We start from the raw sequence: 21,464 nt of genomic DNA on the forward strand, positions 1-21,464 counted from the left end.
TACAAGAACAAAACAATTAGCTCTAGATCAATAACTATTGCGTGATTGGTCAGAAACCTGAAGTGGGTGTGGTTACCACACTACTGAGGTACTTCAATGTTTTGCTGTACAAAGTGGTTCTTTGAACTTTTGAACAATGAACTTCAATCTTCATGCATAACTTTCCCATTTTCATTTAAATATTTTAGAAAAAGAAGAACAACAGTATGGGATCTATTGTCTGTTTAAATTATTTTAGAAACTGGTAGACACCAGAGGCCTGAGAAATGAGAGGTGATCTACTTTCTTTTCTCTACTTCACTGATCGACCAGAGCAAGAGTTCAAGCTTTACACCAGCAGAGGGAGACATTTCCACAGGAATGATAGTTTGCAGTTATTAAACCAAAAGGAGGCTATCCAGAATAAATGTCTAAAGTTTTGATAATTATAAGAACCATATTTGTCTAAAAATAATGCAAGTAAATAAAAAGCTCAAAAGTATAATACATAACAATGGAAATAATCAGAAATCGTATCTATTGGTAGCAGCACCATACTTTAGTGTTTTGTTGTAAATAGCAGCTTGATTTGCTTGAGTAACAACTGATGAGTCCTTTCTGTTTTTTCCTGTCATTCATCTGAACCAAGTCCAAGGATGTCATTAAACAAAAATCTCACCTGAACTGGTTCTAAGCCAAGTATATGAATGACCATTTCCTTAGTTACGTCATTTCAACGGTTAAACTATCAACAGTAAACATGTGGAAAAATGCTCTAATTAGGTTAGATCGCTGCATGACCTGTGGACCCATATCTGACAAAAATTTTTAATTTTACTCAGCAGGGCTCCACAAAATACACTCATCACACTTTCCAGATTTTTATTTGAAAAGAAATTGCTAAACCCATTCCTGTGCTTTTATTGCCATTTCCTCCACTACTTTGTATTAGTCTATCATATATAAATCCTGCACAAATACATTGAAGTTTGCAATTAATGTGCACAAAGTTAATGTATTTTTGTTGTAACTGCGTTTTGATACTTCTTGAAGAAAATCATATATTTTATGTAGTTTTTATAACTTCGAAGAAATATGTAAGGAAACATCACCAAAGGCCAAACAAAATTAAAATCCACCAACTTGATGTTTGTGGGATTTTAGTGAGAACTGTGGGTTGGAGAATGAAAGTAAACTTTAGGGAATCTTGAAGGATTTACTCAAAAAAAAAAAGGCCTTAAGGCAATAAGATTGAAAATTTAAAATGTACTATATGAATTGTATCTGACTTATTTGGGGGAAAAAAAGAAGATGAGAAATGGGTTCAGGTAAGCGCTTAAAATGTTTTGAAAAGAATAACTGTGAGCTCATTACTGGAGAGAGCAAAAGAACGGTCTTGACCTTGCTTGAAGATTCTGAAAAGCTGGGAGGAGGCTTCTTGTTTTTCCACCAGACTGCACAGACTGACTGTAATTTTTTTTCATCAGCCTTTCATCACATGATTTTTGTTTAAAGCTTTGGTTTACTGTACATTGGGGAGATGATTGTTCAAACCCACTTTGTCTGCTGAACTTTCAGTATTGTCCTTGGTTTTGGACAGATTAGCGACACAGAACATAAAACTGCTCAGTGTTCATTGGTACAACCTCGTTTTACCTGTAAGACCATGAAGAGTCCGAGGACAAGAAAAAGATGACCCTGATAAAGTTTCATTTTTGATATTTATTTTACAACTCATCAGCAATAATTTAGAACAGCATACGTGTAAAGCGCCAACGAAAAGTGCAACAGTTGCTCAGGGAAATCTTTAAAAAAAAGAAGAAGAAATCTAGACTTCTACAACATTGACAAAACATGTATACTTAATGGTATATTGCAAAAAACTATGTACAACAAATACACATGCCACTTGTAAGGTTGATAAGAGCTTTGAGGCAAAACCAACTAAGCAAAACCTACAAAAGCATTGAAATGTTTGTGAAGCACAGTGAGGTTTGTGCCTCTTCAGTCACGTGTGAAACCTTTATTTATTTATTTATTTTTAAAAAAAACAGAACAATATTACACTTGCAGGAATTGGTAAAAATAGAAAAGAGGAGCTGAAAAAGTTCTTAACATGGCAATGACCACAGTTTTTCTCCCAGATTCACGTAATGATTGCCTGAAGCGTAGAGCAGGTTTTCCAAATTTCATTTTCCCATGAAGTAGCTTGAAATAAAAACTAGGGGAAAATAATCAGCCAGCACTTTACAGCATGAAATGAATACAAACTAACCTGGGTCTTTTTGAAAGAGAAACCTAAAGACAACAAAGAACCACAGTGATCGACTTTCTGAATGATGAGGTGACTGAAGGGATTAAAAGCTGAAAAAAGTGCACTTAACGTCTCATCCTACATGGAATATTGGGAAAAATACAGGTACATTCAATATCAAAGATCTATAAGGTGCTATCCTACAATGTTTCCTGGAGGTACAGGAGGTTACTACAATATTCTGGTCAAGAATACCCTTGAGAGTCTCGCCTTCCAATTATTCTGACAGATTTGTGAACTTTTTTTGTCCCCCAACAGCACTGGCATTCAAAAGAAACATTTAAGATGAAGTTCAGCAAACCAGGCTCATCTTGCTGCCCTGTTCCCAAAACAAAGGTTGAATATTAAAACTGATCTGTAGCACATGTCATGGTGTGCATGTTGGGACCCACTCAGATATTTTCAAGATGAGCCAGTTAATTTTCCCCTCAACTAGCCCCATGCAAAATTGGAGTGAGGTAATGAGGACTATGCATCTTCTCCAGATCCCTGTAGCTCACATTTACATGTCAGGCTAATATTTACAACCAGAGTTCGCCTGATTTTTTTTTCCTTTTTTTATTTATAAGCCGAGGTAAGTTTCAGCTCCCACATCTGCAAGGGGTGCCACCATGGGGGCCCTGGGGAGGCAAAGGTAATGGCTACAAATTTGCAAGCCAAACAGCTTTATTTGTGTGCTGTTATGAAGCCTCTCTTTTGGTTTTAGTGTGTGAACACAAGTTTATTAGAGCCCCCCACCCCACTCTCCCATCCCATTTCAAAACTTTCTAGAGGCACCCATGCACATATGAGGAGTATCATTGGTTGGGACATAGCGTGTTGGTGACTTACATTTTTGACACCAATACTGCCTGTCAAAATATTTTGTCAAAGATGATTAAAAAAAAAAGAAAGAAAAAAGTAACTGCATCACAACACAGCCGTGAAGTGTCAATCATTGTCGATAGTCATTCAGATTGTTTGAAACAAGCAGAAGTGCAAAAGGCACACAAAATTACAACCGTATGGAAGCCCAGTCCCACCACTTTCAGAAAAAAAAATAGGATATGGTATGTCATAACTGTGAGTTTCAGGCACGGTTTTTACTATGCAAGTCATAACTTTACTATCAAAGTCATAATTTCAATTTTTAATGTCACAATTATAAAACTCAATTGTCATATTTATGGGTTCCAGAATACATTTGTATGATGTAAAACTGCATGCCTATGTTTTGGGGAGGAAAAAAAATGACTTAAACCCAGAATGTGTCAAAATCAAGATTTAAATGACATTGTTGTAATTGTTTGACAAAAATTAGGACTTAAGAGAGTTAAAATTCTGCCTTTAAATATTTTATTTGGCAAGATTTTAGAATAAAATTATACACTGTCATAACTTTGAATTTCAAAATTTGTAATTAGGACTTCCAAAGTCAAAGCTTGAACTCACAATTTCAATTTTGAAAGACCAGATTGTGACTTTCTTTCATATTTTTAACGTTAAAAGTCATGACTTTTACTTTGAAAGTCCAAATTATGACTTTATGTCTCATGTGTTTAATTTAAAAGTGAAATAATAAACTTGCATTTCATTCTTTATAACACACAAAGTCAAAATACTAACTTCAAATGAAAGAATTAAGACTTGAAATCTCAAAATTAGGACTCCCAAATTAAAATTATGACTTCAGGTTACAATTATGACTTTGTATTAGATTATATTGAAAGCCCACAAAGCTATGTTTACTTTATTCTTATAATTTTGACTTTGGAAGTGAAACTTGTGACTGAAAGTCGGAACTTTAAGTTTCATAATTCTAACATTAAGTCAAAAATGTATGTTATTCTTTCATAAATGACTTTAATTTGGAGATATATATGTGTGTGTGATAATGAATCTTGGAATTATAAAGCCTGTCCTTGCATGGTCTCCAGTTCATCACAATATCTAAGAGCAAGTTAGAGTAGTCAACTAACTTCACAATTATGTTTTGGGGCTGCTGGGGGAAGCCGGAGTACCCAGAGAGAACCAACCCATCCATGGGGAGAACATGCAAACTCCGTGCAAAAACAGCAGAAACTGGGATTTGAACCCGGGTTGCTGCAAGACAGCAGCGCTACCAAGAGCCACTTATGATATTGTATCTAATAAATATAAAGTTTCAACTCATATTTATGGTATACCGTGTTCCATTTCATACTGTCAAATGGCAGAGATGAGCTTCCACACTAATGTCCCCTGCTGCCCCAAGATATTGTATACATGAGAACTTCCCCGTTTTAAAACTAGCCTAAATAATAACTAAAAAAAAAATGTAAATACAGAAACTCAGAGGTACACAGACTTATTAGCTCGTCTGACAGGCAGAAAGCTGCTCCTGTGGGCTATTCTTGCTGTCGGGGGACGTGTCATCTACGTCACCCTCTCCGTCGTCACTCGCGGGAGTTTCCTCGTGCTCCTCAGGTGAGCTCGCCTCTGCCTCGCGTGATCCGCTGTCATCTTGAAGCTGGGAGTCTTTGGGCTGAGCGGCGGCTCCGAGGTGCGCAGACAGGCCGGGGAACGCGGCCGCTGCTGCCGCGGCCGCCGCTGCTGACGCGTGTGCAGGGTACAGCCAGGGAAACGGGGACGCTAGGGCTGCCGCTGCGGGGTACATGTACTTTTCAATGTTGCTTTTGTCGAAAAAAGGCATATAGGGCGCCGCGGCTGACGGGTTGATGAAGTAGAAAGGCATGCAAATCGGTGTCTGCTGTCCCACACCGCTTAATCCCATCAGAGAATTCATGAACGCCACATCTGGTCTGGTCGGGTCCGCGTTCCCAGACCAGCACATTTTAGTTTTTTTAGCCGCTCTGTCATCTCCAAACTCCTGCTTGATCTTCACCGCTTTGTTGCGCTCACACTCTTTGTCTTTGCCGTCACTCTTTTCCGCCTCCCCGCCATATCCACTGTCCGTGTCTGTGTCGTTCTCGTTAAGCTCCCCGCCCTGGGTCCTCTGGATGACCGGGACGCAGTTGGTTTGACAGTCGGACTTCTGTGCGTCCTGCGCGTCCCCGGCGGGCAGCTGATGCTGGAGCGGCGGTGCGTCCGGCTGAAACTGCGCCAGGACCTTGTGGAGGTGGTTGATGAGCTGCGCGCATCTCTGTTCTCTGGCGGTCCAGTTCTCCGCTTGGCTCAGGTACTGCAGGACCTCTTTGGCGCAGGTCTGGAAACCTGAGTGGAACGCATCCAGATCAGTGTGGATGGGAGGTTTCAATGAGCGGTCTCCTGCGGGGGGGGGGAAATAAAAAAAAAAGAAGAAAGAAACAAGTTGAAAGAGTGTCACTTCATTTAGGAAGTTTTCTTCTAATTTCTTAGGGAAGTTCCTCCCAGGGGATGATTAAGCACATTGTTTTTCCAAAAATATCTAGCTTATCTTTAAATGTTTACAACCTAACCAGTGGCATGCGTCTCTTACCATTCTGCAAGGCGATGATCTTCTGGTGCTGCTGCTCGGTGACAGCAGTCAGTGCGTTCAGATGCTTCAGCGTTAACTCCAGCACCACCGCTTTCTCCAAATGACCGAGCGTCTGTTAGAAACAAAGAATTTTAGTGGAGTCCGCAAATTCCAGAGCGCGTCAAAACTTTTCTTTTCTTTTTTTTTTTTCTTTTTTTTTTCCAATACTGTGTCCGGATCTCACCGAGAGCTTCAGATGTTCGGGTAGTAGATCCTTCAGCTGCCCAATACATTCGTTAATTCTGTCTCTCCTCTTCTTCTCTATGAGCCGGTGCGGTAACTTGTACGCATCCTGCTGACAGACATAGCGATGAAGTTAAAATGTAACAGTTTTCCTTAGGTCATAATAAGTTTAATTATTAACTAAGGGTTTTAATGTAACTTCAGAATCATGATTGGTGTAATGAAACAGCGCGCACCTTCCCACTGTCCTCTCGCTTTATGCCTCGTTTAGATTTGCACATGTAAAGCGGAGGGAAATCCATCCTGAAGTATAAAGAAAAGTACAGCAATTAAACAGGTTGCACCGATTTTTTTTTTTAACAACTTTGAGTTTTCCAAAAGCTTTTCTTACCCCAGGAAATCTGCGTGCTCCATGAACTGCCTGTCCTGTAAGTGCGGTATTCTTTCATCCATCACTTCTCCGTAGCCTCTGAACTAGCACTGAGCTTCTCTTTTCTAGTTTTGAAGGGAGGGAGGGGGGGAGGAGATGTTTTGTTGCTCGGCGGCTCAAACCCGGATAGCTGAAGGAGACGGTGCGCAGAGTGTGTCCTCCAGTGGAGCTGCGTTTCAGACTGATGTCTGGAGAGAGAAGCCGGAGCTGCCACTTTGCAAAAAAAAAAAAAAAAAACCTCTCCGCTCTGCTGTCAGGGCGCACGCGCGCCGCTGGCTGGGAACAGCTTCCGTCTCACGTGTAGGCTGCAGCAGCGCAAAGTCCAGTAATTACTACGCGCGCGTGTGTGTGTATGCGTGCCTGCGTGCGTGTGCGTGTGTGAGGACTGCAACAACAGATAATTGTGTCGCTCTTCCTGCAGCGATTCAGTGCGCGCCGCTTCGACCTGGCTCCTGAAACGTGATTCATGCGCAAAATGCATGAATGCAGGTGAGAGCGGGAGCGTTTGGATGTGGATCAAGTGTTTCTTTCTTTCTTTCTTGTTTCGCGCTCAGCACTGTCGTCTGCTACAACTTTACAGCTCGCGTTTATACTGTGCTGATTTATGAACTGATTATTTGGATGTTTTAGTTTGAGAACTTGCTTTGAAAGCCCGAATTAAACAAGTAGTACCCAGAAAATATCAATATTGTTAAATAATTACATTGATAAGTATATACTAATTCACGATATCCATAAAAGTCAAACTATTACAAACACATTGTCTTTAAAGAGTATGGGAAAGTACAGATGTTAGTGTCTGATGACTTTATAGGCATCTCAGTATTTGAGTTAAATGGAGGCGCAGCTATGTGTTGTAAGTCAACACCTCAGAAACCAGAAAGAGAATTGTGGTCCTCTCAGTTTAGTTTATCAGTTTAGTTAACAATTTTCAGAAGGGGCCACATGTAACTGTTTCAAGCAATTATAAGCAGCATAAACAGCTTGTAAATATCCAGCTTCCATGATGTTCTGGGAGGAGATCGGGTCTGTGTTCCAGAACATCTATGGGTGTGAGTTCACACCCATAGATAACCCCAGAAGAAAAGCAGAAAGCATGGTAAAAATGCTGCTAACATAGTATCATCATAGTGAAACTGTTTTTTTTTTTGTTTTTTTTTTTACCAGCACAGACTTTAAAGCCACTCAGCATGGAAGAAGTTATTACTCCAAGAATAACATAAAAAGACAGATTATAGTTCACACAGAAATAAGCTCCTTATATTAGGAGAAAATGAGCGAAGCGGCTTCAGGACAACAAAGATAAAGTATAGAAAGTTCAACAAAGTTGAACAGACAAAACATTATGACCAGAATGGGGACACTGAATCGTCTGTACTCATGCAGTGTCGTTTTGGCATATCCAAATGTTCTTATATCTGATTCTTTATAAACTAGAATATTATTGAAAAGTTAACTCATTTCAGTTATTCAAAGCAGAAAATTAAAATCATAACTCTTTGCAGAGAGATTTATTACACATGGTTTTCAAGTATGAAATTTTGATGATTGAGGCCTCCATCCAATTAAAGTGGGAAATGGCCTGAACTTGAATAGCTCTCTATCAAGTCCAGAGGACCAAAAAAGTGTTTCACACCACATTCAGTAATTCACACATTCACATACTGATGGTGGTGAACTACCGGATTGTAACTAAAGCTGCCCCGATCTAACAGAGGTGAGGCTCCACTACCAGCAGGCATGGTGGGTGAAATGCCTTGAGAGAAATGCCACAAGAAATGAAACAGTCAGAGAGGGGATTTGAACCAGTAACCAAATAATTGCAGGACCATCTCCTACCACCAACATCACCCCAACCCCAATGCTTTTTCTTAGAAGAAATGCTAGCCTACTAGTACATCTAGCATTTGTACAAAATACTTATTTAAGACCTCTTTTGTATGAATGACTGCATCAGAGTGGTGTGGTGAGGTGTTAAAGGATTAGTTTGACAAGCGGGTAACCCGGGTACTAACTCAGGGTGAGTCAAAACCTTCTATGAAGTTATGATCCTTTGCTTCTGTTTTGTTCAGCCAAGCAACATCTGTGTCCCTCCAGGCAGAACGATTGATTCAAATTTAAATCTATAATATTTAAATTCTGCAAGAAACTGAATTTTCAGTTTTCATTTGCTGCAAGTCATAATAGGAAAAATCAGAAGTAAGAGCTTGACATTTGTCTCTCTGTGTGCACATAATATGTTTGATTCACTTTTGAAATTCAATGACTAAAATAAATGAACTTCCCAAAGCTATTCCAATTTTTTTTTTTTTTTAATAATTGGATAATTTATTTGTTGCACTGTTTGCTGTGACTTTCATTCAGAACAAAGCTTTGAGTTATTCCACAGTGTGACTCGAGACAGTAGCCCGTCTGTTGGATTGGAGCCTGCGGGCCAGACTTTACTTCCCATTTGCACCATGGTTGCCGATGACCCTGTCTCCAGTTCACAATTCCCCCTTACTAGGATCACTTTTCATAGAGACTGATCATTTCAGTCTGGGAACACCCTACAAGAGAACACACTCCTGTCAAACTGGATCAAATCCCTACGTTTGCCCTGTTTGTCTTGCTTTTTACACATAAACTTTGAAACCAAATATTTACTTGGTTCCTAAGATGTCACATCCGCTATCAGGTGTCATGATGACAAAATAATAAACTTTACACACTTCAGCTGTCGGTGGTCATAATGTTATGCCTGCTCTGTGTATTCGCAGAGAGCTCTATATGGAGAGTGGAGTGTGTGCAGCTTGTTACTGTATGCAGCTGCAGGGTTGTCCTCTCCTGAGCTGCGTTGTCAGTAACCATGGCAGCGGCCCAGCTGTGTGCACAAACACGTGCTTCGCTTTGTGCTTCTCTATTAATCTCTCAGTCGCTTGTTTGTCACACCGTCAAAATCAAACATTTTGAGCTAAACGGCAGGAATTTAAACTCTGACCTGCGGAGCTCTCACACCAGTGACTCTTGCTGCTGTTTTGCACATTTAGATTCTCGTTTCTGAGCCCTTGTAATGCCCTCACATGCCTGGTGATCACATTACTTCTTCCTGTTAGTCATGTGACAGTTTTCTGGCTGGCAGCATATGGCTCTTGTGTAACAGTGCTGACACAAAGAGTGATACAGTCACTCCTGCTCTAACCAAGTGTGACCTCCTCTCCCCCCACCCCACCCCCACTGGCTTTTTATTAACTCATACCTACTGATTTCCCTCTGTACTTTCCCTGTGTTACCCTGAGAAACCCCCTCTGTGTCGTATGTTGGGAGCTCCCTTTGTGTCTCGCTGCCTCCCCCTTTCCTCCTCTTCCTTCTCTCCTCGGCATGTTGCTTGCTCTATATGTGGCATCGGAGCTGCTGTGAGGAATCCAGTCCAAATGTTTTCCATATTAGTTCAGAGCTTTTCTCTGTTTTCAAATAGCAGCTGAGCTGGGCTTGGTAAAGCCAGGGCAGGGAGGGGACGGGATGGGGGAGGGAACAGGGAGGCAACACAGAGACACGTCCACCCCAAAGAAAACGAACGAACTGAAAAAAGTCTCGAAGACAAACACGCAAGGAGTGCGAAGGCACGAGGAAAAATGGGACAGGGCCGGAAAGGTTCCTCAGACAAGAAGCAGAGACAGAAGAATAGAGACGACAGCCCAGCACCAGAGAATGGCAATAAGTGCAGAGTGTGTCGTTTCCCTCTGCTCGTCGCCCTGCTGCAGCTGCTGCTAGGGGTGGCTGTCACAGCCATGGCCTTCCTCATGCTGGCCATCAGCCCCTCACTCATGGCCCGGGAGACTCCACACTGGGCTGGGATCATTGTAAGCTCCGACTACCCCCTCTTCCATCAGCTACTTGTTTGCATGGAATTTGAATCTCCCATAACTTATATTGCTGCATGACCCACAGTGCATGACAACAGCGTCTCCCAACACAGGCACAGCGATCACATATATGCTTGCATTCAAATAAACGTCCCTCTGAATGAATATGAGCCTCACGATCCATCTCAGTTGCATGATTCTGCATGTTCTACTGTCTGAGTGAGAAATTCAAGACGCTTTAAGAGTCTTGGAAGACACGCCAAAACATCCAGTCCCAGCGTGCTGTCTTCCAGTTCACCTCATGAACACATTAGCAGCAACAGAAACCCTGCAGTTATTTGATGTGCATACATCTCCATCCCTTCGTTTGGCTTATCGCAAACTCGGACATGAATACACATCATGCATTTCCGTTACGCCACGCAGAAGTGTGTTTGTATCATTTCTAAAACACCTTGAGCCAAGTATCGTTTTTTTAGATTTAATGATTCATTTTATGATTAAAAATAAATTCTTAGAGTTAAGAGCATTAAAATCGGCATTTTTGTGTGTGTGAATAGCACAAGAGGGACATGGAAGGAAGACAACACACAGTTTCCAAAAATTGTTTGTGCATAAAATGAGAAAATCCGAAAAGTGTTGCATGTATCTTGTCTTCAGCCCCCTTCACTCAGATACCACTTAATGAATTGCAACCAAAGGCGTTGAAAAGCTACCTAAGAGCTTTGTCAAAGGACATCAGCGAACAGACAGCATCAAAGATGAAGCTGTGGAGAAGCTTGACGCAGAGTTTGGTTATAAAACAATGGTTCAAACTTTGAACATAGCTCAGCTCAGCTCAGTCCATCATGGGTAAATTAATCAGAGAAGCAACCAGGAGGTCAAAGGTAATTCTGAAGGACCTGCAGATAGCCACAACTCAGGTGAAAGAATCTGAGAGGGTTTTCTTCAATATAGACTGGGTAGCTGCTCAAAGTCGATGGGAAGATAATGTAAAAGACTTGAGACTGGGTTGAAGGTTCACCTTTCAGCAGAACAGCCATACGCATAGCTGCAATGCAATGATCTAGATATAGATGTGTTACAATGGCCAGTCAATGGTCAATGTCCAGGCTTAAATCCACTTGAAAATATATGAGAGAAAATTTATATTCACAGTTTCTCCCTCTTCAGCTGGGAGAGTTGAGACTCAGCTTGGGAAGTAACCCAAACTCAAGCCAAAAATCGTCCAAGTTCTTCTTTTTGCATTTCAACCTTACTGCTGGTGTGTTCTGCAGTAGGATTTTTATTTTATTGTTTTATGTTATGGTGCTGCTTTGTTTGGATTTATTATATAAGATCCCATGAAACACATTAAAGTCTGCAGATGTACTGTGACAAAATGTGAAAAAGTTCAAAGTGTTTTAATAGATACATAAGGCCTCAGGTCACACAAACATGTTTTTCCTGTTTGGTCCTGTAATTCAGCCTATCACAGATGCCATCGGCTCTGGAAAACATCCCTCGACACCAACATCCCGAGTTAGATCCTCACGAGATTCAGCCGAGTGAAAAACATTGAGGTCATCAAGAACTTTCCAGAGTATCCTGGGTGCTTAAGAACCTGGGAAAAACATTCAAATAAGATGCTGCACGTTGGTCACAAGACTCCAATTGCGCTTAGGAGATAGAGTGTGAGTCTGTATGCATGTGCTCATGTGTGTATGTGCATGTGCATGTGCGTGTGTGTCTCAGAGAGAGGAAAGGAGAAAAGCAAAGTAATGAAATCAGAGAGCTGGTTACTGCTGAATCATACAATATTTAGAGACAAATAAGACCAAATTTTTGTTTTTCTTTTCTGCGCCTACAGTGCAATATATAATGGCAAGTAAAGTAACATATTAAAGGCCGTAACATTGTCGAAATGGGTTAACCACACCCATTTTATTGCTCCAAAGCAAGTATTTTCTTGATGTTTTCTGAATCTGATTAATAGATTTTAAATAATGTCCTTATCGTTTCAGCTTTGTTTGGTTTCTATTGTTGGGTTCTTCCTCTACTGCATCACCTACCAGCCAGACGAGAGATCTTCTACACAGTTTATTGTTAAGGTGAGTTTTCAGTCCACCTATTAGAATTGCAGTAAAATTTGCAACAACAAAAGGAGCAGCTTTGGTTGATGTCAGATTCAGAAAAAAAAGGGTCTGATCAGGTGTTTTCTTTGTTATTTGAGGCGGCTGATCTGTGCAGAGAACTTTTTTTTTTTTTACCCGCTCACACAGGCTGCTAGAGAGAAAAGATTGTAACTGCATTCCTATATGAAAGTGCTCCACGTGGACCCCTCATGAGTAGAGGAGCACTTTGGTTAATTTGACTTGATTGTACAGCTTAATTAGCCACGCAATGCATGCAGCTGGAATTTCTAAGCAATTAAAATCAGTCCACTGTTGTTTTTCCAAAGAAGTGGGATCGCTTTAATTTTTCTGTGTGTGCCGGTGTCCCTGGTGTACAACATGCTGAAATATGTAAATACTGCAAGGATGTAAAGATGATGCAAAGCTCTTCAGCACAAATGTACAAATTTGGCCTTAATCACTAAAAGCGTGAGGATCAAACCTAATTTGCATTCTTTATACATCTTGTAAAGCAGAGAGTGGCAAGCAGGAAGGTCCCGCAATGAGAGATCTACCCGTCAGGATCCAGACAAACAAAATACTTCTGCAGGACATGAATGTGTCTCTTGTTGCTATTTATTGTCCAGAACCGATGTTGTACCCTCAACAAAACGCTCCACTGGTAATCATGTGAACACCAGAGCAGCTTTCTCCGGCCTTTGAAACAAATGTGCTGTAATTTACTGATGCTGTTTACTCTGTCAGCTTCATCATCTTCATTCTTGCTTAAGAATTTATAGCTTTTCAAGCAGCTTGCTTTTTCACTTCAGTTGTTCTTGGCAGAGGTCAAACACACAGAAATGAGTCAATCCAACAAAGGACTCAGTGTGCACCGTCCCTGTTTTCTGGTTTCAGTTCATGTTCATTTGATGAAGTTACACACAGAGCTTGTTGATGCTCCGTTTAAAAACATTAATGCTTGCACTGCCTCGCAAAAGTATTCATGGCCTCCTTTCACGTTTTTTCAGATTGCAAACAAAAACTGCAACATATTAACAGGATTTAGTGTGATAGAAAGACATGAAGAAATGCGTCATTGAAAAGCAGGGAGAAATAGTATCTGTATTTAAATACTTTGACAAATAAGAACCTGATAAGACCAGCTTACCTGTCCAACGAGGAGAAAAGCATCTACACAGCATGATAGTGTCTCCACTGTGTTTAATAATGTAAATGGCAATCTTCTTTTGCACTTTAACCTGACTGCCGGGTCAAATTGACCCGGACAGTATCGATGTAACAAGTGGACGCAGGGGGGGTTACAAATGTGTAAAATGAATAAATTTTCAATTTATATGTAGAGTGCACCTATGAAGACAAGTAGAAAAAGTTTCAAGCAAAAAAAAATACTTCCAACTATTTAGAAAAAAATTTTAAACTTTAAAACGGGTCAATTTGACGCGCAACATAACAGGAGGGTTAAGGGATGTGAACGCTTATTCACACAGTGTCACATTCATGCAGCTTGTCCACTCAAACCTGTATGTGCTATTGGAAAATTAACATAAACACCTTTACAAGCAAATCTTTACTCATCACTTGCATAATTCCCCAACAGAGGCTGAAACGTGCTGGGGAGTGAGGGCTCCTGTTATATAAGTGACGGATTAAGACGAAAGGTTTAGTGTTATTGAGATCGAGCAAAGCCTCGGTCACATTTTACAGATGTATTTTTAGACAATCTCTGCAGGTCAGAATACCGACACAGGACATCCATTAACGGTGGCTGGCGTTCTGTAGCGACTCCTCTGTGCTAAAAGCTGGGCTGAGGGTCAGACCTCGCCCTGCAGTATTGTGGGTAATCTCTTTGAACTGAATTTTTCAGCAGGCGCTGAGCCAGAATCTGTTTCTAAGCCACGGTTTTGGCACTCTGGGGTGATCATGAGACAACAAGCTTGAGCAAAAGGCAGATTATATGCGCACCATATAAAAACACACTGGTTCAGGTTCAGGTTGCTTTATTTCTAATCCTGAAACAATCAAACATAAAAAATTTAAAAAAAAAAACACTAAACTGAACACAATGCACATGTTAATAACAAGCTACCTGGAATATCAAGAGAAAATATGTTGGCCAAACAGATGTTTATAGTATTTACAGCTGTTAAAATTGATGAATTATGATTAGGGCATCACCATTTGTAAAACCTGCTGCAGTTTCACTCATTCACAGCAGCACAAAGCTTGTTTGTTGTACCATTCTTAACTTGGAGACTAGAAAAATTATCCTTGGAATGAGGAGAATGACACTCTGCCTGCAAAAGAGCCATTTTGCAAAATGAACCCAGCAGTCATTACACTTGACTAATAGGCATAATTATGTTGTAGTTGTAAAAAGAAAAAAAAAAAGAGGAGAGAGAAAATTGCTCTAAAAAGTGTAACAGTTTTGAACAAGACAATAGCTGACAGTGCTACTGAAAGTTTCCACTGATGGTATTCCCTCTGGAAAGCCAAAATCGACGTAGTAGCAACAAAGCCACCAACTTGTACTTAAATACATAAAGTGAATGTTTAATTTACCCAGAGGAGGAAATATTAAAGGCTGATACTGATGTAGTGTCATACTGCAGCTGCCGTCAAACTCTGTCTCCCTTTACTGGCCCAGACACAGAGAAACAAACAGCGGGAATTAATTATTGTGGCTAAATACAAAGGGAAATTGATTTAGAGAGAATGTTTATGCTTCTTTAATGTCATCCTGGAAATCTGCAGATGGGTTGTACTAATACAGGACACATGCTGTATAAAGTAAGAGCTGTTTTCTTACTTGATTAACTTTGTCATTCTCAATGGTCTGGCTGTTCACTCCCTGCCTGAATAATATGTCCCAGTGGAGGCATAAACTCTGTTGTACCTTCATCCCTCAGGTTTGGTGCGTTCCTTAAATCTAAGATTGAATGTGTTTTATAATCCTCTGGTTAAAGGGTTTCCTATACACTGTTAGGTTAAAAGAAATCAGCCCTCCCTGTTTGCTTCTACAGATTTCTCCCACCTTTCCTGCATAAATGATGTTTGTAACAGTATGGGCTATGTTTTTTTTTCTGTCACCAATAAGCGAACACATCCTCATTAGACACACTCCCATTAAACGGTCATTTGTGACCTTCTGCGATAATAGCGAGAGATACACCGTACTGTAATTGGCGCTAACACATTATCCATGTATGGTAGCGTTTTTCCTGTTTTAGTCTGTGACAGCAGCGACGTGCTGCTGTCACAGCATGTCGCAGGTTTTATTTCTTAGGTTTTCAGGTTTTCTTAGGTTTTCAGACTTTACAACATGACATTTTACCCATTAAATGTGCAGTAAATGGATGCTGGATACAGAAGAGGTTCTCGCTCTGAAAACCTTTTAACTTTGCGATTTAAGGAATTTCTTTCTTTCAGAGAAAAATGACCAAACCATCAAACTACAGGAAAAGACCAAACTGATTCAATAAAATCATGATCGAACCCGGTCATTAATGTTTAATTAAAGGGGGACCCGTTTCACAAGCTGCTTCACAACTGGCTGCAAAGTTTATATCATCAAAAATTTCAGTCCCAAACTCTTTGTACGACCACAGCCACTTCTTTGGGTGACACTTTTTTTCTCACAGTATTTCTATCCTCCCTCCTTCCAGCTCCTGTACTTTATCCTGTGCACCACTGGCCTGGTCATCTCACTGCTGGTCGTGGCGTTTGCTGGACATCACCACGCTCAGGCCAGCAGCTTCATCTGCCAGCAGGAAGGAGACGACTGCGTGTGTGTGCTGGATCGGAGTGACCCGATTGCCCGCACCTTTGACTACAAGGGGGTTAGCGACTGCGAGACGATAACTGGCACGCTCGTCTTTTACTTCCTGCTCCAGATCCTGCTGAACCTTGCCCAGGCTCTGGTCTGTGCCGCTGGGGCCTTCATCATGTGGAAGGATCGCTACCAGGTCTTCTTCGCAGGGACACAAATCAGATCTCCCTCCACCCAGCAGTGGCAGAAAGTTTAACGTGTCGGGCGCTCAGTCAGAGTCCAGTGGAGGTCATATTTTTCTCCCTTGTGACTTAGCGCTCAAGGACTTTTGGGTGTGTGCCTTCATGTGTTTTCTCTTCCTGTCAATTGCAGACAGGTGACAAATTACAGGAAAAAAGTACAGTTTGAGATACTTTTTTAACAACGATCAGGAACTTTCAACTTTTCACCGAGATACATGGTAGATAAGAAATGAACAAGTCTGCTGACATGTGCTACTCCTCTTCAACAGCGTGCTGGTGAAGTGTTGCAGCTGCTTCTTTTCGGCAGCTTAAAAGTAACAAAACCAGGCAGTTTTTATACAGCCACCGTACAATGCTGCTACAAAATCCATCAACATCGAGCTGTTTCCTTCGTATTTCTAGGAAACCGGGGATGCAATGTGACCTCAGCTGATTGAAGCTGCATGATTCACTGAGTTTCAGTGCTGTTTGCAATCAGTATTCCCCCAGTGCAACCGGACGTTAGCAGAAGTTGTGATGGAAAATAAGATGAGATGACAAACAGAAAGGCCAAATTAAAACGCATGGAGTATTTGACCAATCAGAAAGTATCAACCCAAAAAGGTCAGGATAGTCTGTAGAGAAAACTTCCTCCTTAGCAGGGCTGGGTTCTCCTTTTTGATTCCTGGAAAAAGTCTCTGCTGGAAAGATTGCAGCTTCCACAAAGCACATTATTTTATTTATTAATCCTTTCTTATCTCAATAATTGAGATAACTGATTTAAACGGAAAGAAAAAAAAAAAAAAAACTTTATAAATATGACTCTTATCATGTTCACCCGATCAATTGGTTCCACCTTTTTACTTAAACGGGGGGAGGCATTCCTTCTGGAAGACGTGTCTCTCTTTTTGTCAGAGCATTACATCAGCGTCAGTTTTGTTCTGACCCATCTTCAGACTCTCTCAATGTAATATCTTCCTTTAATTTGTCATCCTGCTGTAGTTGCAAAAATTGTGGTGATTTTATAATTATAGCGTTTTTGCACACAACTTTGTACTCGTAGTTTCCAAGGGTTGCCAAATGAAGATTTTATGCCCCAAAAAGAAAACATTTTTTTTCTTTTTTCTAAACTCTTTGACATAAGTTTTGCTTTGTTTCGAAATAACAGAAAATGTGTACACAACATTCACTGTTGTGTACACAAACTGCAATCCCAGACACATCACCACAATCACCATTTGTTTTGTAGCTCAAAGCGCCGGCATTGTGCAGGATTTCTTTGGTTTCTCTCCAAATGGGGTTTACTGATCAGGACTGGTTGCTTCCAGTGTCCCTTTGATCTGCGCTCAAGTTTTTATTTGCATAACTAACGCAGGTGACACCATGCGTTATGTCCTCAGTTTAGGGTTTGCAAAAGTTGCATAAAGTTTTCACAGAATAAAATGGTTGTGGTCGTGGTATTAACATAACATGGACTCAGGTTTCCTGACTCCTTCTGCATTGAAGCCTTCAGTGGTAAACAAGTACAGAACAATGGAAAAGTATCTGTTCCCTTCTGTTGTTGTCTTTTTAGCACAGATCATCAAAGTTTCAGATCATCAACCTTCAGTCTAATCAGACTGAGATTATCTGATTAAATAGAAAATATAGAACCTGTTTTATAAATGATAATTCTATTATTAAAGGAAAAAACTACCCAAACCAACCTGACCCTGTGTGAAAAGCATCCCAGACCTAATAACTAAACAGAATCCATTTGAATGCAGTGACTGCCAACAATACTTGCAATAACTGGTAATGAGTGAAGAAATTTTACCCTCTTTAAAGTCTTACTACAGCATCTCAGTTAAGCTAAGCTGAGACTTTGCCAGTCCAAAACATTCATTCTATTCATTTTTGTGAGCAGTCCAGTGATGGACTTGTATTCTTGTCGTCGTCTGTATTCTAGGTGTTCTAGAGCTTAAGGTCATGAATTGGTGGCTGAATATTCTCCTTCAGGATCGGCTGCTGGAGAGCGCCTTCCAAAATGTTCCCCTTTTGCCCGGTCAGTCCAAAGAACATTTTTGGAGATAATCAAAACTTTTTGTTTGTTTGGCAAATGTGAGACAAGCCTTTGTGATGTTATTAGTCAGAAGTGGTTTTAACTTTGGTACTCATCCAGTTAAAATAATGATTTAACACGGGGGTCATTTAGAGCCAGGTCAGTTTGGATAGCGTGTTTCCACTAATAATAAAAGCATCATTTGAGAACTGTCTTTTCTATTCAGTTAGGTTATTGTTGTGTCATTTAAACAACAAAAAATGTTCGACGATTTCAAGACAAATCAAAAACCAAAAGGAGGGCAAATTCCTTTTAGGAAGCGCTGCATGGACTTCTCTCAATTTTGCATGGTTTGTGGCAATAAAAGCTTATCATGACTCCAGCAACACAATCTGGGCAGACAACCCTTCATGAGACTGGAAGCAGAGCCAAACAGAGCTCTCTCACTTGCGAAGGTGGATGCCAAGCCAGTAGCCAGTGTGACTCAGTCCGCCTGTAGGAGGCAAACTGCTGCAGCCGCAGAGGGAGGGGGGCGGCGCACGTTGGGGGGAGGAAAGGGAGACTCAGACAGGCAGCTGGAGTGACTTAACTTCTTAAGTTTCCTTTCTTTTAATACATCTATGTTCATTTACGCAGGGCGATTCAAAAGAAAATACGCTGCTCAAAAAAATAAAGGGAACACTCAAATAACACATCCTAGATCTGAATGAATGAAATATTCTCATTGAATACTTTGTTCTGTACAAAGTTGAATGTGCTGACAACAAAATCACACAAAAATCATCAATGGAAATCAAATTTATTAACCAATGGAGGCCTGGATTTGGAGCCACACACAAAATTAAAGTGAAATGTTCCCTTTATATTTTTGAGCAGTATATATTAGCTGACATTCACTATATCTCTCAGAAACAGCAGAGTCCATACATGCAGGGCTGTGAATGGTAAACGTCATGCTGCTTCTTTTGTAGCTAATCTGATGAAGCATGCAGCACCGAAACCCGTGGGATGTTTCATGTCTTTCCAGGGAAAATAGAAAATAACTTTCTAAATGGGAGAATCTGTTGGCAGGACAACCATTAGTTGTGGGCTCCACAAATCTCGTCTTAATGCAAGAGTAACAAGAAGAAAGTCATTGTTCTAGCAAAGCCATTAGAGGTCAATTTTAAATTGTGCACTCAAGCTTTGTAGGGGCTGCAGGTCAGATGAAACCAAAACTGAACTTTTGGACTAAATGGGACATTTTCAGTTACATCAGTTTAAACAGTGGTTGAAAGTTCAGTATTTCTAAACACAGGAGGGGAATGTTGTTCCCCTCCTGTGTTTTTATTTTTATATTTAAAAATAAAAACGTAAGTACAACATTTGGCTTTCTAGGAATGTGTTAAACTGCGATAACGCATATAATGAACATGTAAAACGAGACCAACTCATTTTACATGTCCAGGAGAATTAAATGCATATCTAACGATGAAACAAACATGATTCCAACCTATTCACAGCAAGGATGATTTCCTGGTGATTTTAATTATTATGCATTTTTGCAGCCTGAGCTCAGGCTGCCCCATCAGAAAGAGCCTGACTGAGAGCGGACTGTTTTGCAGCACTTTGTTTCACATGCTTGTTTTGCACTGTGATGTCGAAGCGTCATGTGACCATAAAGGCTCAAAGTTTACAGCCAGACGCTGCAAGTCACATGCCAGTCATCATGGGGGCAAGTTTATTTATAAACCTGACAGCTGAGGAGTGACTGTCAGCCATACGTACGTCTGTATGAGTATGAGTTTTAGGCGTGGTGAGTTCTAAGAAGAAAGAGAACAATAACACGATGAAGGGGTAAATATTTACAATACTGGCAAAAAGTATTTGCCCCGTTTGACCCCCAGATGCCCTTTGTTCTTGTTCAATGTCGCCCTTAAGCACATTTTAGATACCTGGATTTGAATTTCAAAATTTCACCATCAGAATCAAGAAATCCCTTGAATAGCACCTGGCTGACAACAATAAGTAGGTTACAAAATTTTAGATCATGCCTTGATCTAAAGAAAGTTTCAAAAAGAGAGAAAGAAAAAAAGTCAGTGAGATATAGACATTAGTCCGGAAATGTTTATGACGTCATTTCTAGGGATTTGGGGCATCAGTAAACCACAGTGAGAGCCATTATCCACAAATGTGGAAAACATGGAACGGTGATGAACTTTCTCAGGAGTGGCTGGTTATATATTGACACTAACAATATTATTTCAAAACGGCATCAATGACTCATCCAGGAGATCCTAAAACGTCAAAAGCCTAGTGCTTCACTGGCAGGTCTCTGTGCTCAAACAATAGGAAAGAGACTGGATAAAAATGGTATCCAGACCAAAACTACTGCTGACCAAAGCAGACAGGAAGGGCCGTCACACAGCTGCCAAAAAAAACGTCCTGATTAATTTGTGTTTATGGCTTTAGATCTTTACATAAAATAAATATTCTTGCAGAATGGTGCAGGAGACCTGAGTGTTGTTGGTGAAAGGCCTGACTCAGTCAAACTGCCTGCAGCCACCGAGGTGTTTGTGTTATCTTGTGTTTGTTCACCCCGTTTTCCCTCTCTCTCCACTGAATACACAAAGGCCAAGCATGTGACTTCTCACTGCGGTTTGACTAGAAAGATGTTCAAAAACAATCCTGAGGTTTGCTTCGTCCACACCGAGAACGTGAAAAACGTTTAAAAATAAATTAATAAATCCAGTGAAATTGAGCCGGGTTGTTTGGGAAGCCTCTCAGATCGACAGTATCTCACTACGGCAAATATAATCCTTCTGCCAGGCAGTAATGACGGCCCTGATATTACCCGCGCTCTCTCCCTCCCTAACTGCAACACATTCCAGTAATGCTGCACTTTACCCCTCATGTCTACGCAGTGACAGCTGCTCACCATTATGGCACTGCGTGAACTAATTTTAATGGCTGTCACCGGCAGCAGGAGTGAACGCAGGAGTGAGCGCGGGCCTGCCAGCGTAAACAACAAACCCGGAGCCAAAGACGGATGGTCCTCTCAGCGGAGGGTAAATGACGGGACGGGATGAAACACTAGTTTGCTCCCTATGCTTCGTT

At 40.8% G+C, this 21,464-nt stretch overlaps 2 protein-coding genes across 2 annotated transcripts; one reads left to right on the forward strand and one right to left on the reverse strand.

The window, feature by feature from the left end:
• Positions 1 to 1,681: 1,681 nt before the first annotated feature.
• bhlhe41 (basic helix-loop-helix family, member e41) lies at positions 1,682 to 6,712 on the reverse strand. Its single transcript, XM_007545525.2, has 5 exons — positions 6,343 to 6,712; positions 6,188 to 6,254; positions 5,953 to 6,060; positions 5,730 to 5,841; positions 1,682 to 5,539 (listed from the first exon to the last, which is right to left on the reverse strand). Exons 1-5 carry the CDS (start codon positions 6,402 to 6,404, stop codon positions 4,623 to 4,625), a joined length of 1,266 nt encoding a protein of 421 aa, XP_007545587.1. The 5' UTR covers positions 6,405 to 6,712; the 3' UTR covers positions 1,682 to 4,622.
• A 2,823-nt stretch (positions 6,713 to 9,535) lies between these two features.
• On the forward strand, positions 9,536 to 18,630 carry sspn (sarcospan (Kras oncogene-associated gene)). The gene is made up of 3 exons (XM_007545527.2): positions 9,536 to 10,223; positions 12,230 to 12,316; positions 16,003 to 18,630. Exons 1-3 carry the CDS (start codon positions 9,996 to 9,998, stop codon positions 16,360 to 16,362), a joined length of 675 nt encoding a protein of 224 aa, XP_007545589.1. The 5' UTR covers positions 9,536 to 9,995; the 3' UTR covers positions 16,363 to 18,630.
• The last annotated feature ends 2,834 nt before the right edge of the window (positions 18,631 to 21,464 follow it).

The sequence above is a fragment of the Poecilia formosa genome, unplaced genomic scaffold, assembly GCF_000485575.1.
Source record: "Poecilia formosa unplaced genomic scaffold, Poecilia_formosa-5.1.2 Scaffold13, whole genome shotgun sequence".
Taxonomy (NCBI): Eukaryota; Metazoa; Chordata; class Actinopteri; order Cyprinodontiformes; family Poeciliidae; genus Poecilia; species Poecilia formosa.